We start from the raw sequence: 17420 nt of genomic DNA, 5'->3' as shown, positions 1-17420 counted from the left end.
TGAGCCCCGGTCGATGACGTGTCACTCAACCGTTGGCCGCGACCGCCCTGCCCGGCTGCGTGTTCTGCCAATCAGAATACGGTCCCCGCGGTATTTACAGAGGAGGAGAAGCTAAAAACCCAGACACCTACGAACCTACAGATGAAACCATTGTAGAAGTCCCACTTTTTACTTTTAGCACGCTTGCTGAACTGCTGCTGCACTTTTTGCTCCACAACCAAGAGGAAATATTTGAAAAAAAAATCAAGTTGCACCCTGTTTTTAGCTGTTTTCAGTTACATGGAATGGTCTAGTCTAGTCTGTCGAGAGACAATTTACTACTTTGGCTCTCCTGTATGATGGTAAAGAAAGAATTGTCGGCAGTAGTGATGCTGGATAATTGCATGATGGGGGACTTCTACAATGGCCGCCGCTGTAAATATATGATTTCATGAATGTATAATAGCCTAGTATTTTCACCAGATGAAAAAAGTCGTATTTCTTCTATGTAAAACTACAGCAATTATCATCAATAGTGAATACCAATAACAATATAGTCTTAATAAAAAACATTATAAACATTGACAGAGAAAAAAAAAAAAACAATAATAACAATGTAACTTCCTCTGTAGAAAATAAAACAAATCAAATCCAAAACGGTAAGCCGAGAGCGCCTAGTGCAGTCACTAATGTACTGTAAACTGGTCTAGGACAGAGAAAGATAGATAGATAGAGAGATAGATAGACTGATTAGCTACTACTGTACAGTACGCCACAGACGACAGACCTCAAGGGTTCCACTCCACACTTCAAATCCTTTCAGGAACATCTCTCTCTCTCTCTGAGCGGGGACGGGTTTCCCCACGGCAACCCCAGTGCTAGTATTGTCTTTGTCCCATAGTTAGTCTGTAGAGGATGGTGTTATTTGTGCTAAGGTGCTTTTAAGAAGCTGGATCCTGGTTCGATGCAGGTCGAAGGGTAGCGGCCACTTACTGAACGTTTTATTTAAAGCTTCACTAGGCAATTCCGCACAGTGGCGGCCCCAAATGGCAGCGAGAGGTCATTGTTTTTTAAATTTTGAGGACTTCATTATGCTTTATGCCAAAGGACACCAAAGAGACGAGAGAGGAGAAGATCTAACGTTGGTGAGTCCAGCTTTCTCTGCTGCTGTTTTGGATTTTGCTCTTTCACACCCAACATCACATTTTAATTTGGGCAAACGGGGCGAATCCACAGCGTCTCAATTAGCGGGGATGGGGCGCTCTTCTTCGCTGCAGCCGTATTTCTCAATTTAGGCTGACAAGACGGGTGTTTTTTTTATTTTTTTTACCTAAACCTCTTGCCTAGTGCAGCTTTAATAACATGCAGATGCGTTTCAGATCTCCTGCTGGCCACGCCCCCCATGGTTTAAGACCAAAATATCTTTAGGTTACTAAAGCTGTGGCTCGGTCTTCCAGGTCTTCTACTGAATGCAGTGGAACCCAGTCACCCAGGCCAAAGCCAACACCTAATGGCACTCGACCCACCTACTCATAGCATTTCAACAACAGCCACATTAACAAAGTGTTTGTGGTGATCCATGATCGGTGTAGGAAACTTTTTTCATCCTGTGGCTACAAGAGGCTGATTGATTCCAAGATTCAACACCCACTTTTATTATTTTACCAGTGTTTTTCAGAATAGGACGATGGCTGGTTACCTGCCAAAGTGGCTGATGGGGCAGACAAACTCACTTTACATAAAATCTACCAGCAAGTGCTAATTTCCAACTTTGTCTTAAATCAAGACATCGGGGGGACATGTAGAATATTACAAATAGGCAGAAGCAGATCTGAAACGTGACTGCTAACCTCGTCGGAAAACTACCACCAACTAACAACTTCCTTCCCGAGTATTCCTAAAAGATTTGAAATGGGAACTTTTTATTTTTTTCTTCTCAAAACCCTTATCGGTCCACCAGACAGACAGATAAACAGATAGCTAGCTAGCTTGTAGAAGCGTTTTGTGAGGAGAGCGGAGGAGAGGAGAGGAAAGCGATCTCACGGAGAGCCTCCACCTCCTTCCTTTACATCATGGTTTCTACGATGGTGTGGGTGGGGCCCTTCATCAGCAGGCCCTTGTTCCCGTTGGGGTCCAGAGGGTAGGTGAGCTCCTTAGGGCCGCGGTGGTCCGCCGGCCGGGAGCTGGCACCGCCACGGACCGGGGCCGCCACCGCCTTGATCCTCTGGAGGAGAGGAAGGAAGGAAGGAACGAAGGAAGGAAGGAAGGAGAGAGAGAGAGGAGGGAAGGAAGGAAGGAAGGAGAGAGAGAGGAGGGGGAGAGGGAGGCACGTTGAAAGAGAGATGGGGAAAAGAGAGAGCAGGGAGAGAACAAGAGGGAGGGAACAAGAGGGAAGAGGGAGGAGAGAGAGAAGGCAAGGAAGAGGAGGAACGAAAGAGGGAAGAGAAGGATAGGAAAGGGAGGGAATGAGGGAGGTAGGCAGAAAGAGAGACGAGAGAGGGATCAAAGAAGAGAAAGGGAAGAAAGGGGCGAGGTAACAAGAGAGAGAAGAAATAATTTAAATGAATTGAATCGAGAGGGGAGAAGAGGGAGAGCGAGGAAGAGAGGAAGGGAACGAGGAAGAAAGAGACAGGGAGAGACGGAAGAGGGAGGGAACAAGGTTAGATTCATGATTAAAAAATGGGCAAAATCAAAAACAATTCCATAAAAACAAGCCCATAGAAATACGTTCTACAAAGTGATTTAAAAGATGACACTGGATTAGCTAACCGAAATTCCTCGAGGAAATAAACTTAAAATTGTAGATCAGCAACTTTACCACCAACCAAGAGTAAGCAGCAAAAACTGAAGTAATAAATATTCCTGTGTCTCTAGAATATGTATTTTAGAGAAGTAATTGGTTAGAGAGCCAGACTTAATGTTTTTTTACAAGATGAGTAGCTACAAGATAGCTTCTTTATATGTAGCTAGGCTAAACCTGCGTTCAAGTGGTGTCGGATTTACGGTCTAAAGCACGTGAACATGAACTACTCCCATGTCCCGAGTTGTGACGAAAAGTACGTACGACCCGACATCACTCGAACGCAACATGAGAGTTTGACTCGACACGCCGCTGGCCCCACCCACCTCAATGAGCGGCCCGTCGGACTGGATGATCTTGATGACGACCACCATGGGGATGCAGATCATGGAGGTCAGGGCCAGGGTCCAGCCCACTCCGATGGACCAATCAGGATACTCGTAGACCTTGTTGTACGTCAGCGGCTTGTATTTGACCAACGAGAAAATAAAGCAGCCCTGGACAGAGGAAGACACGCATGGGTGTGAGTTCCCATCAGCCATTGCTTTGATATACTTTTGATATACTTGGGATACTTTGATATTTGCATCTGCTGTACGTTTTGTTTTTACAGCTGTTATATATTAAATTTGACCCATAATATGACAAGTAAAAAGACCAAAACAATTCAGAATGCTAGAATATCCCTTTAACAGACATAAAGCGAAGAGGAGAGATTTTTTACAACACTACTGTAAGTTTCAGGAAGCAGAAGAACAGCTCAAAAAGAAAAAAAGAGGAAGTAAAGGTCCGGCTCTGTTCTCGGTCCGTTATCTGCTGACATTTTGCTGGTAGGAAAACAAAGCAGTTGCTGACGGTTTGTATCCACAGTGAAAGAGAGTTCTTACCATGCACAGAAAAGGAGTGATAATAGTCCAGCTCCATTTCATCCAGGGGTTTGGTCTGTAGCCGATCATGTCCTCAATCGCATCATAGAAATTATCAGCGCCTGCAAGGACGGTAAAATACCTTCTGATTATCTGCTGCTCACTCACTCTGCTGTACAATGCACCATCACTGATTGTTTCACAGTCATATATTAACCACTGATCAAAAAATGTTATCCGATCTTGGTGATCCTGGGTCATAAAAGCTCATATTGTGTTTTTCGGCTGGTACTCACCATAAACCCAGGCTACAGCTATACATTCAAAGAATGCCACCCACAGAAGGCACACACCGCTGGCTGCATAGTAATCAAACAGCTGGAAAACATACATGCCACCCTGCAGAGAGACAGAGAGAGAGAGAGAGAGAGGGGGGGAGGGAGAGAGAGATAAGTATGAATGTATAATCCGCGAAAAAGCTCTGTTTTTAATGGATAATATATAATATCCTCACAAACAAGAGTTACATAAACACAAAAATACACAGCTACACATAACACACATTGATACATGGGAGGGGATGGGATTCATTTTCTGAAATGTTGGTTTATTGATTATTAATTTCTTGTTGAACTGAATTGAGAGAGAGTGATAGAGAGAGAGAGAGAGAGAGAGAGAGAGAGGTACAAAGAGAGATATAGACAGAGAGGGCCAGACAGACAGAGAGAGAGAGGGAGAGAGAGAGAGAGAGAGGCTTAGAATAGATCATAGTCTTTCAGTGAGATTTCAGGCAATACTTCAATTTTTCATCATACTTTAGAGACTTTAGACAGTTTTTCTATCTAAACATTAGGCTGAACTTCCCCTATGGTATATTAATATTTCAATGTATCCACATAGGTAATGGATGATTTTTTATCTAAAGTGCCTCAGTACATACATTTTTAGTGTAGGTGGTCCCACTGGGAATCGAACCACAGACCCTGACAGTGTTTGTGCCTTGCTCAACACACTGAGATAGAAACTGAAGGGGAAAATAAAACTAAACTGGGAAAACTGGGAAACTAAACTGCTGAGAGAGAGAGAGAGAGAGAGGGAGGGTATTTTTAAGACTGAATATTACCATATGTGAACGGCGGATGTGTTTGCACGTGAGCATGCCATTGTGTGTTCATGTATGCATGTGCCTCTGTGTGTGTGTGTGTGTGTGTGTGTGTGTGTGTGTGTGTGTGTGTGCGCGCGCACGTCCAGTGTGAGAACCCTGGAAGATCTCTGGGAATCCTAAACTCGAACCAGGCCACCGCAGCCATAAAAAGGTGTTGTCATGGGAACAACAGAGGAAGAAGAGAGAGGAGGAGACGAGGGGGGAGAGGAAAAATAGAATGACAGTGAGAAGGACGAATGTTAAAATGAAAGGTGGAGCAGAGGAACAGGGAGGGAACGGTGTGAGAACGGAAAGAGGGGAGGAGGAGGAGGAGGAGGAGGGGAGCGAGTTAGTGATTTGAGAGGAAGGAGAGGAGCGAGAGAATGAGGATGGAGGAAGAAAAGATGGTGAGAATGACAGCAGAGATGAAAGAGAGGTTGAAAGAAGTATAAGAATGAATATAGAGAGTGAGGGAGAGGGGGGGAATGACAGGAAAGTTAGATAAAAGAGAAACTCAAACTGCATCAACAGAAAACCCAAGCTCCGCCCACACTGTTTGATTGACAGGTTATCTGTGGGAGGTGCAGAGCAGAAACACCACAGCAGTGAGGCTGAGGGACAAAGATGGAGACTGAATAGTTTGTGGAGGACGACATGTTTCACTTTTAGGACAATTAGGACAACACAATTTAGGAGATGGAGAGAAGAGGGAGGAAGATGTAGAGAGAGGAGGAAGGGATGAGAAACAGAGAGAGAGAGAGACGGGAGGAGAAAGAAGAAAGGAGGAAGAAGAGGGTAAAAAGGAAAAGCAAGGAGGAAGATACCAGAAAGAGACGGGGAGAAAGCCAAAGAAGACAAAGGAGGGAGGCGAGCAACATAGTGAATGAAAGGGAGGAGGGAGAAAAAGGAGGAGGAGGAGGAGAGGAGGGAGGAGAGGGGAACGGATAGACAAGAGACCGAAAAACAAAAAAAAAAAGAGAGGAGGAAGAGGAGTGGGATTTGGCGAAGCTAAGTCAGTCTTTCTATTAATACGATGCGGAGGGAAGGGAAGTTCTCATGACTTGACAGTATAAATAGACCCTTCATTTCCCCAGGGAATGACACTAATAGCTATCTGCAAACTGTCTGAACCGTACACTGCTGCTGTATCAAACTGGGGGCCAGGGCTCCAAATCAGGCCAAAGGCTCACCATGTACACATATGATGATCAGTGTGTATTGTGTCTGTATATTCAGTGGTGGAAGAAGTACTGAGATCTTTTACTTCAGTAAAAGTAGCAATACAACAATGTAAAGATACTCCGTTACAAGTAAAAGTCCTGCATTCAAAATCTTACTTAAGTAAAAGTACATAAGTACTGGCAGCAAAATGTACTTAGAGTATCAAAGTAAACGTACTCATTATGCAAACTGTCCCCATTTAGAGAGTTATATTTTTCATAAATTATTGGAATATTAATACTGATTTATTGACATACATGTACATGTAAGCAGCATTTTAAAGTTGTCAACCTGAAGCTAATCTTAACAATTTAGCTATACTTTTGGGTAGTCTAATCTATAACAATGCTATTTTATAGTTATTTTATAAAGATGATCAAATGTTTTAAATATAAAATATTGATCTGAAAAGTAACTAGTAACTGTAGCTGTGAAATAAATGTAATGGAGTAAAAAGTACAATATTTCCCTCTAAAATGTGGTGGAGTGTAAGTACAAAGTAGCACAAAATGGAAATACTCAAGTAAAGTACAAGTACCTCAAAATTGTACTTAAGTAAAGTACTTGAGTAAATGTACTTAGTTACTTTCCACCACTGTGTATATTCGTTCTTTCATTTTATGTTCCAGCCAGATCACTAAGGTCCTCAATTGCTTTTCTTTTAAAACTTCCTTATGTGTCCCATAGAAGTACAGAGTGCCTTCTGTTTTTATTCCCCTAAACTGTGGAACTCACTGCCTCTGGATATTAGAATGGCTCAAAAGCTCTCTCTGTATTTTTAAAAGGAAATTAAAGACCTATCTTTTTAATCTGGCTTTTAATTTGGAGTAATGTTATAGCCTTAGTTTTTAAGTTGTTATCATCGGTTTTTACTTTATGTTTATCCCTGGTGTTTATTTTATTGTATTTTTATTTTATTTGATTGACTCTTATTTAGTGAAATTTGACATTTTATTGTTTTATTGTTGTAATTTTGCTATGTGAAGCACTTGTATGAAAGGCGCTATATAAATAAAGTTGAGTTGAGTTATATTGGATATATTATCATGAAAAGCAGTCAGTACTATCACCTTGTCAACCAAGGAAAAGAACCATAATTCTTTTATTTTGTGCTTTCAGCTAAAGTTTATCATTCTATTTTTCTAAAATATAGAGAATGCAATCTGTAAATGTGTTAGTATTTTTTGTAAATCAAGGACTAAAGCGAGTCTATTATCCTTTAAAAACTACAACAATTTGTTTTAATGTTGTGCTCCAAATCTTTTTGAACTCTTCATATAAGGTCTACCCCATCTAAACTGGGTTGCTGACCAAAACAAACCATCAAAAAATCATCCATAAAATGTTCCTCCTATGTGTTTTATGCTCTGTGTATCTATGTGATGTGAGGTCATCTTTATAAATGCCCTTTCCAGCGCCAAGCCAGACATATACTGCTGTGGATGGAGTAATATATTTTACATGTGCCTGGTGGGTCCCTGCATAACAGGAGCAGTAATATAATTTAATGACTGGACAGTAAAAATGGAGTCTTGTCTTCCCTAATAGCCCCTTGGGTCCGACATGGATCCACTGTTTGTGTTCCTTTTTTTTTTTGCTAGTGTTCCTTTTTTTTTTTTCCATATTTAGCCCTCAACGATGGGATAAGATCTAGGAAACATACAGCTGTGGTCAAAAATAAACCCTGCTTCATGTTTTCATCCCACATGTATCCTGTATTAGCACTGTGTACAGAGGGATTTGTGCCTTTATCCTGCATTTACCCTACACTACTACTGCTGAAAGTTATTTCTTTAAAGTTATACAGTAGTAAAACCATCAGAATCCAACTATTGGGGAATCCCAGCAGGTTCTTCAAGGAACCCTTCAGGGATTTTTTTTTGCTAGTGAGGAACCGAAAGGCTCCCTGTAGATCGCAGAAGAACCCTTGATGAACCCCTAGTTTTAAGAGTTTACTGATGTTGCGTGTTCCTACCGATGATGTGGTGCCGTTGTCATTTTCACTTCAGTGTTTATGGTGTCGTTACCTTGGTAACCATGGTGAGGCCCAGCAGGTAGCTGATGCAGCAGACGACAGCGATGAAGACCTCCCTGCGGTAACCCTTCCTTAGGAAGGACGGATACAGATCCACCAGCGACGTGATCTGCCCTTCCACCTCCACAAACTGCACAGGGAGAGAGAGACCCAGGCTTTACTAAGTACATTTATGAATACTAATATTACAATATTCTAAATACAATAAAATAAGAACAATAGCAGCAACATCAATCTCAGCATCAACATCAATCAATTTTTTTTCTCTTCTTTTTCCCTGTATTGTTTTTCATGTATTTCTTTTTTTTTTATTGGATTGTTGTCTACTGATTGCTTTTTTTTATTTTTGTTGCATTTTTCTAAATTATGTTTGCTTAGTTTTTTTCTTTTTTTTTTTCCTTTTTTATTATTGTTTGTTTTTCTCCTTAAGTTGAGGGGAGGTCCATTGTTGACCTCTACAAATAAAATAAATAAAATATAAATAAATATGTGGCAAGTCCACATTAACTGCACACTAGGGTTTGTAAATTATTAAAATCAATTATAAAGGGTTGCCACTTTTCAGAGAACCCATCCGCTGAGCCTCTGAGAGAACATTTAATGTCATGAAAGTTCACGAAAAAATGAAACAGAAGGAGGCACAAAAGATTTCCAAGTCAACAGGATTCTACGACCTGCTGTGAGAGATGTAAAAGCTACTAATTCTGGCTTCATGTTAGGAGAAAGAGGTTATTTGGGACAACACAAATTGCTATTCTCATGCACTTTCTAGCAGCTGAACATGTGCGGACGTTCGGCTTCACTGACCTGACTGTCGAGGCCAAGCAGCAGCAGCATAATGAAGAAGAGGACTGCCCAGAAGGTAGGAAGAGGCATCATGCTCACAGCCTTGGGGTAGGCAATGAACGCCAGGCCTGGACCTATAGGAGGGGGGTGTCGGGGGGTGGGGGGTGAGAGCAGAGAGAGAGGTGGAGGGGGGAGAGAGACATTAGTATCGTACAGTTGGTTCATCTGATCTGCATCCCTGCGGGAAAAACAAAGGCCCCAGCCACTGGAGACGCAGAAGCAGATTTGAATGCATGAACAAACCTGAGCTGCTCTACTAGGGATGGATGTGCGTGTGTGTGTGTGTGTGTGTGTGTGTGTGTGTGTGTGTGTGTGTGCGTGTGTGAGATTGTTGTGTGTTTGTACAAAACTAGATGTTGTCCTCCTCTAGAATTCAGATGCAGTACGTCTAATATACATCATTACTTACTCGTTATTTCCTCACAGCTAGTTGTCTAACACATTACTTACTCATGTCTAACTGTAAACATTTATAAATGCTACTATGGCATACTACTATTTTCATATATAGGTATGTATATGAAGTGGATCCTAACTAGTGAATGTGTTGTTCTGAGATAAGTTACCATGAGACAGTTGGACCACGGTGAACATTAAAGCCCTGGGCAAAAATACATTTGGAAATTATTTCAAACTTTTAACCTGCTTAAGGTGCGCTTGATTCACTTTGCCAGGCAGCTGAAAAGCCTCAAACATGGGGACAATCAACGGCAAGATAAGGTAAATCAAGCGCATCTTGGTTTCTCAAATGAATTCAAATATGTCAACGTCTATTTTGCTTTCACTCAAGCCATTTTGCATCCCTGATTGAATTAAACATGGTCCGTACTAAGAAGGGATGCAAAATGACCACTGCAAAAGAGCAGCAGGTGCAAACCGGGAGTTCAAGTAAAAGCAAAGGATTTTTCCAAGATCCAATTTGATGTTACTGCTAGATTGTAACCTGTACAACAGAAGTCAAGGAACAAGGAAACAGTCAAAACAGCAAAACAGCATTGCGGCTGATAGCTAGATAGATAGATTCAGTTTATGTTGTGAATTATGACAAGGCATCCAACCAAACACCGCGTTGACTCGGAAAATAAACCTGGGAAAATACAATCTCCCATTCCCTGAGAGGAGAGATGCTAGCAAAAAGTTAAATGCTAACTGGACTCAAACAACAAGTCTAACTCAACTTATTAAACAAAACCCACATGATATGATATTCCAGGTGCACAATTTGATTTTTTGTGACCCGTCTGTACAAAACATAAAATATTACATTGCATACACTTCAGTTTTCATAGCAAATTGTTGACTCATTAGAAGCCATAGCATTGCTGCTTACTTTGCACTGTGAAGAACGCACAATACGCTTTCTGAGAATCCACTTAAGAGTAAACTCTCATGCAGAATACATTCATTTATCTGTTGGGTAAATTAGAATCAAGCAGTTGCAGTTAAGGCAGACTAACTTGCGTTTCCTTCCTTAAAGTTTTCTTAACTTGCATCTCCTCTCCGCTCACCTGGCAGGACTTTGACTGACCAGGTGCATAAAAATGGTCCAAAGCTTGATGACCTAGGTGGAGCATGAACATCTATCCTGCTGTCAAGCTGCACTGCTCTGTTCTTCAGGTCATGACACATGGGCACACCTTTTGAAGATTGGCAAATGCCTCTTTATCAGGCTCAGGAAATAGTAAATAGGACAAAATCAATATGCATGGGAACAAAAGTATGAAGTGAAGTGCTTTAACGACTGTGTCGGCCATCTTCACTACCTCAAAAAGTTGTCCATGTGTCTCTGAGGCTCGGTCTGGCTCCACTCAAGCATTCTTCCGATCTACACTTCTCTTCTGTGATAACCTGAGCAGCTTGGACAGTAGCCTACCTGAAGCTAGATTAGCTAACTTTACTTCCCTGAATCTGTCTGATCCTGGGGCGTAAGATGAAGCCTGGGTTTCACAAAAGCATGTAATGCTAAGAGCATATTTGTTCCATTTTAAGCAAAAGGGACACCTAAACTTTTTGTCCCATTTGATTTCAGACCAGATGCAATGCGACTGAATCTACATAGGGCTATGAGCTTCATTTATATACAGGCAGAAATATTTCCCAGAAAGAGGATAATCTAATTTTCCAAACTCCACCCACAGGTAGCTCTGGAAAATCAGCTTTCAGTTGTCAGCTGGTGTTTCAACACCTTTGTTTGAATGTAACTCGGAGCCCAATATAGAAACAGTCTGGATTCATCTTTCATCTGCTTTGGGATTTGCATAACAGGCATAAATGAATTCCTTTTGGGAAACCAGGCATGACATCAACCTGAACTTGTTCTGACTTGGTCTCCTCATAAAGAACAACATTGATTCTGCTGCCTCACAGAATGACTGTACACTGTAGCAAAGAGCCAATGATTTACATTAAATCACATTATAAAATACAGTAAATCAATTTGTAGTGCCACATTAAGGCACTCTCATGAGCATGAAGGATTTTGTCAAAACACATCAGCCTGATGTGGCCATCAATAAAAAAAATATAAAACTGAGGATAAATCTTGCCTTGCTTTTTCAGAATTTTTGGGAGTGCCACCATTCCCATGTTTTCCATGGAGTTTTGTGATTTAGTTACAGTTTCTTGGCTGTGTACCCTGCCAGATAACAAAGGGGTACACCTGCCAAATAGTCTTCACCAATATAATATACATCTCTGAGGTGACAAGAAACAAAATTCTCCAATTATATCATAACTAATATGTGCCAGAACTGAGAAAAAATCTCTCTAGAGACAACCAATGACCCAAAACAAAACATGTGCATCACCTGGAACTGTGTTTAATATACAGTTTCAATATGTCACTGCTGTACAAATAGATAGGAACCACAACAACGGTGGAGGTCTACACGAGTAGATAAGACCTCATGTTGACACAACTCAGGATCGAAGCACTGACAGCTTTTACATCATGCACCTTGTGTTTGTTTTTGAGCTGGCACAAGATGTCCTGCTCAACTGATGCATAGCTCCACAAGTTCAGCTAAACTGTTACATAACTAGCTCTGGCTGTAAATTCTGGCTTGACTTTCCAACTCTCGATCTCTCTAATCCTTGTTCATCAAAGAAAAAATCATTTTCCTCAACGTCTCTTGCTGTGCAATCTCTTAATCTTGATCAATCCATCCTGCCTTGCTCGTAAAATGCACTCGCAAACTGAGCAAATGCGTTCTCTCTGAATGGTCTCACTTCATATTCTACTTTTGTCAAGGAGTGTTTGATTGCGGAAACTTCCATATTTCGATGCCATCTTTTTAGGAATTAATCAGGGAATCCATTTAGTTGCAAATCAGAATTCAATTCTAAAATCAATTGGCCAATTGTCTTTTGGGTTTCGTTGCTTTACTCATTCCATACAATTATTGCTCATTCAAACTCTTGCTGTTTTTCTTTGCAGTTACTGTTGTTTAATTTGTTAACCAGGAAGCAGCGCCCACCATCGCTGCCGCCTTTTCAGAACCCTCGTACCTGACTCTGCCACATCGGCAATGTCCACCCCTTGCTCTTGTGCCATGAAGCCCAGGACGGAAAATATTGCGAAGCCAGACACAAAACTGGTACCACTGTTGAGGGCTCCCAGCAGCATACAGTCCCTATGTCACACATACGTCATGAGGAGGATTTGTTAATGAACACACAAGGATCCCGTCATCCCCCTCCCCGTTACAACCCACCCCGCTCTCCCCTACCGCTAACCCCCTCCCCGAAAACTGACGCCTCACCTGTAGCAGTTGTATTTGTACTTGTTGTAGCTCCCCAAGGACGTCATGGCGCCCAGGCAGATGGCGTAGGAGAAGAAGATCTGGGTGCCGGCATCGATCCACACCTGCCGAGTAGGGGGAGAGAGCAGGGACAAAGAGGCTGAGGCCTACTGGTGAGGGGAAGCACGGGGAAATGTGCAACACATAAAGAGAGGCTAGGGGAGGATGGGGTCGTGTGTAACAGAGAGATAAACTATGGAAGTCAGGGTTTGTGTAACAAAGATAAACTAGGGGAGAATGGGTTTGTGTTCCAAACAAATAAACTAGGGGAAGACGGGGTCTGTATAACACAGAGAGGACTTCTTGTAGGGGTGTTAGGAGAACTTGTGAGGGTGAAACCACCAACTGGACTGTCATATGGTCTTATGATATTATATGCCCAATGTTATATTGTCAGAATCCCTTGCTGCACTGCTGCATATTAGGAGAACATGGGAGTATATGAAGAGTTTATTGGTAACACTTTACAATAAGGGTCACTAAGTTAAGGGTTAGTTAATGCTTAATAAGGGTTGGTTAATGCTTTATAAGGGTTACCCTTAATTACCATTAACTAATGTGTAATTTACTAATGGTGTTCATGTTAACTAAGGTATTAATTTATACATTATTTAATAGTTTATAAAGATGACTATTAAATGTATAAATTAATACCTTAGTTAACATGAACACCATTAGTAAATGATTACCAGACATATTAGTTAACTGTTAATTAAGGGTTAGTTAAGGCTTAATAAGCATTAACTAACCCTTAACTTAGTGACCCTTATTGTAAAGTGTTACCAGTTTATTTACAAAATGCATGCATCTAATTTGGGGAAAAAGATTATCTAAGTTCATTATTCAACATCTCTAAAATATAGAAGACCCAGTGCAATCATTTTGACATGACTAAGTGGCTCATTTGTTTTAATTTTATGCTACCAATAAATAGTTGGAGTAGGTGTCACCGTCTTCAAATGGTGGAGATCTAATTGTGAGACAAACTCTTCATATGCAGCCAGATGACAGACTTTCCCATTGGGGCAGTACCAGGGTCACCTACCTCAGGGTCCTTGAGGCGCGCCAAGTCGGGGTACAGGTAGAACTTGATTCCCTCAGTGGCGCCCGGCAGCGTCACGCCACGAACCAACAGAACGATGAGCATGATGAAGGGGAACGTGGCTGTGATGTAGACCACCTGAGGGGGGGGGGAAACAGAGAGAGAGGAGAACTGTCAGAGATCAACATTCAGGTTTAATTTGCAGTAAATAGCATGTATACGGTATGCAAGCCTACGTGTACGTTCAATGTCGGGGGGAAAGTAAGTGTGAGGCAAGGAATCTATAAAAATAACAAAAGTCAGATATGTCGAGAGCGTTAATTGGAGACAAATTTTAAATTCTGCAGCATAATTTGTATTGTAGCGGATGGAAAGTCCATATTTTAGTTTTTGAAGCTAGAGTTTCAAATTACGTTCTAGTTTGGCAATAACACCGACATTAAGTTGTTATTTGCTTTGCTAGCTACTGTTTCAGGTGTTTTCAAACAGAATTTTGTTTGTTAAATGTGTCGACTCGTAAAGACCCCATGCATGAAATGGCATCTTTACTCACTAGAGCTAATTCTGTCGAGTAGCTGCAGGCGTTAGAGTCTTCGATGCATCTGACTTTTCCTTCTTTGTATCCCTTGGTTTGAGGTTAGAATATAGAAAGGGGAGGCACTGGTAAACCAGAATTCACTGTTGAGACTTCTGGAAGAGTTGTGGGTCTCATAACCCTCACATGTCTCACTCTCTCTGTCTCTCTGTTTATCTCTGTCTCACTCTCTTTCTTTCTCTTTCTCAGGTTGAGGTGCTTGACTAGTGTTCAGCAGTCTCCCAGACAGACTCATGTAAAGACCCACAGAAAGAGTTCTGTTGTTGATTTAGTATTGAATTGTTTATTGGCCTACACTGTCCATAACAGTGGTGAGAGTGAATCCTATGATTACAACATTCATTCTTGTACCATCTCTAGTATAATAGAGGACTGGATAATTTCCAGTGAATTATAGCAACATTAAACTGAACCTTATTTTCCTATAGGGACCCTTGTATCTCTTCCAAAGATGCCTGGGGCTTCCCAGACCCCAGTTTGAGAAACTCTAGTTTAGGGTAATGTGCCATATTAGTAGAAAATGTGTGCAATATTATGGGAATACTAAAGATAGAATGACCTGAGGAGCAAATTGTGAGATTTGTGTATCTGTGAAGTACACAACCTGTGGACAGAGGGACTCATGGAAACTGTTCACATCCAATTAAGCTGAAAATTTAATGATCCCACAGGGAAACTGGGTAATTATGTGGTGTAAAATAAATATAATGCCTCGTAGCGTAAAGCGAGAACAAAATGTTTTGCATGTATAGCTCCCATGGGTCCGAGTGTGGATCTAGGCTGTTTGACGGGATTTTACTCACACACACACACGCACTCACACACACATACAGTACACACACACATAAACAGTCAGAGGTCAGTAGTCAATATCAGCATTTGGAGAGCAGTGACCACACTTGGCCTTGTAGGAGCGACTTTATTCCCAGAGTTACAGCCTGGGGCAGCCAGAAAGCATAAATCAAACCAAAGCAATCGATGAACAGAGTTCAGGCTATAAAAAGAGGCGTCTGGGATTGATTGAGCCGCCTGTGGTCTCGGGGGAGCTGTTGTTGCTGTTGTTGTTGTTGTTGTCGGACACGGTCTGGCTGCTGAGCCCAGACGCTGGGCTTTTATGGCCGTAGCTACTGTGGAAGTCCCCCTCATGCATTTACGCCTCATCCGTCCTGCATTACTACTGTATACAGTGGAAGACACTGCACACGTTCCCCTTCATGCATTCATCCTGTATTTGTCATTCATCAGTAAAGCAGAGATTTTTTTCTTGAATGCTATACAGCCAAACCAAGAGAGTGTACTGTAACACAAAACTCTAATGTTTCTTAAACCCATAACTTCCTTGTAGATTTTGACAGGTGGAAATAGATCTAAACTTTTCTTTAACAGTGCCTGTCTGTATACAGCTGTATATTGATTGTTACTGCAGTTGGGATTTACAACACCGTCAACCAAAGAACAAAGTTGAGGCTTTATAACGTTCCAGGTGTTTCTATTCATCCAGCATACATAAAACATGAACAGTGCAGATGTTGAGGATTTTGTTTTCGTTCACTCCTGATTTAAAGTTTTAGTTTTGCGCGCTCCTACACTCGTGAAAAACAAGTTCAACCCATCCATGAGTCGACTGTTTCCAGCAGTGCAGGCACTTATTCTTAGTCGCTTTGGACAAAAGCGTCTGTAATGTTGTCATGTGAAAATCTCATAACTCTGATTTTGGTGATTTTCATGTCTTAACTTCTTTGGCTCCGCCCACTGAGGTTTAACTCAACCAATCAGATTATTTCTGCCTCCAGAGCAGCTCTGCCTCTGGGTAATGTTTGTAGAACTAAAACTCCAATCCGATGCTATAGCTGCAACAACCATAATATATAATGATGATGATATGAAGATAATTTGATATCATGACACACATTTCTGCTGTCTAAATTGATGATGACAAGCAAATCTTACTTAAAAACTCATAAAGTGAGGTATGGTAGGAATATTATTTGAATATTTCCTGTTTTGTTTGACATCACACCTAACATTACCATTTGGTTCAGTGAGATGAACATTAATTTGATTATTTAACGTGATTTTGCATACATGAACCATATCGTGATATATATCGATATCGAGAAAAATCCTTATGATTATCATGATATTGATTTCAACCATGCCCAGCCCTAATATATAATAATGTTAATGTTTTTTTGTCTGGCTGGCTTTTTGCTTGTTTGGAGACATACAACTGGTAGACGGCAGAAATCTAAACTCAAGAAAGGAATATTTTCTGTTATTTCTGCTTTATTAAACTGTGTTTTTTGACAAGACAAAATGACTAGAAGGATGCGTGTGTAAGGTCTGTGAGTGACGGACAAATAAATGTGCGACTCAGAGCCACGACGCTGCAGCCGAACATCTCGTGCCGCCGAGAAAGCCCCGGATTTTTCACGGCACTCGGCGTGAACACAGCCTGCTATTCTTCCACCCCGGGTCGGAGCTCAGTGGAAACATCATATGAGGATCACACTGCAGGAGGGGGATGCTTGATTCTCTCACGCAGCATGAAACACAGCCTGATGCAGGAGCTTCTGTCACACTCTGGAGCACTCACTATGATTGTGGCTATGGTTAAAGCGGACAAATCAATTCTTGAACATTGCGCTAATACACTAATACACACACAGACAGAGACACACACACACACACACACGTATTTACCTTGCCGGTGGACTTGACTCCCTTCCAGATGCAGAAGAAGCAGATGACCCAGACGGCCAGCAGACACAGAGCCAGGTCCCATTTAATAGGACCGATATCCTCTATACCGCTGGAGATACCCAGCACATTATGTCTGCAACGGGAAGGACAGAGGCTGTTAGTGTGTGTGCGTGTGTGTGTGTGTGTGTGTGTGTGTCAATGTAACTCAGAACTCGGTGATGGGGGACGTAAAGTTGAACGCACTTTTTTACTAGTTTCAGGGGGAAATTTCAGTGTCCCATGGTTTAAATGAATACTGTGTGTGTGTGTGTGTGTGTGTGTGTGTGTGTGAGTGTGTGTAAGTAAGGGAACCAAACTTGTGACATTTAAGTACTACCTGTGTGCTTTTG

At 41.5% G+C, this 17420-nt stretch overlaps 1 protein-coding gene across 1 annotated transcript in view; it reads right to left on the bottom strand.

The window, feature by feature from the left end:
• Positions 1-1736: 1736 nt before the first annotated feature.
• Positions 1737-17420, bottom strand: part of LOC139644719 (sodium- and chloride-dependent taurine transporter-like) — a 43019-nt gene continuing 27335 nt past the window's right edge. Inside the window, exons 6-15 of the mRNA XM_071520176.1 lie at positions 17032-17164; positions 13737-13871; positions 12653-12756; positions 12399-12523; positions 8853-8965; positions 8038-8175; positions 3942-4044; positions 3667-3767; positions 3106-3276; positions 1737-2203 (exon numbers count right to left, since the gene is read on the bottom strand). Of these exons, the coding sequence (XP_071376277.1) occupies positions 2045-2203; positions 3106-3276; positions 3667-3767; positions 3942-4044; positions 8038-8175; positions 8853-8965; positions 12399-12523; positions 12653-12756; positions 13737-13871; positions 17032-17164 (1282 nt within the window). The 3' untranslated portion in view covers positions 1737-2044. The remainder of the gene's footprint in view (positions 2204-3105; positions 3277-3666; positions 3768-3941; positions 4045-8037; positions 8176-8852; positions 8966-12398; positions 12524-12652; positions 12757-13736; positions 13872-17031; positions 17165-17420) is intronic.

The sequence above is a fragment of the Centroberyx affinis genome, unplaced genomic scaffold, assembly GCF_046629955.1.
Source record: "Centroberyx affinis isolate AG114_WGS23_722 - 3 ecotype Tasmania unplaced genomic scaffold, CSIRO-AGI_Caff_v1 ptg000778l_1, whole genome shotgun sequence".
NCBI lineage: Eukaryota > Metazoa > Chordata > Actinopteri > Beryciformes > Berycidae > Centroberyx > Centroberyx affinis.
Note: the sequence above shows the minus strand (reverse complement) of the source record. Positions and strands in the feature narration are given on the sequence as shown.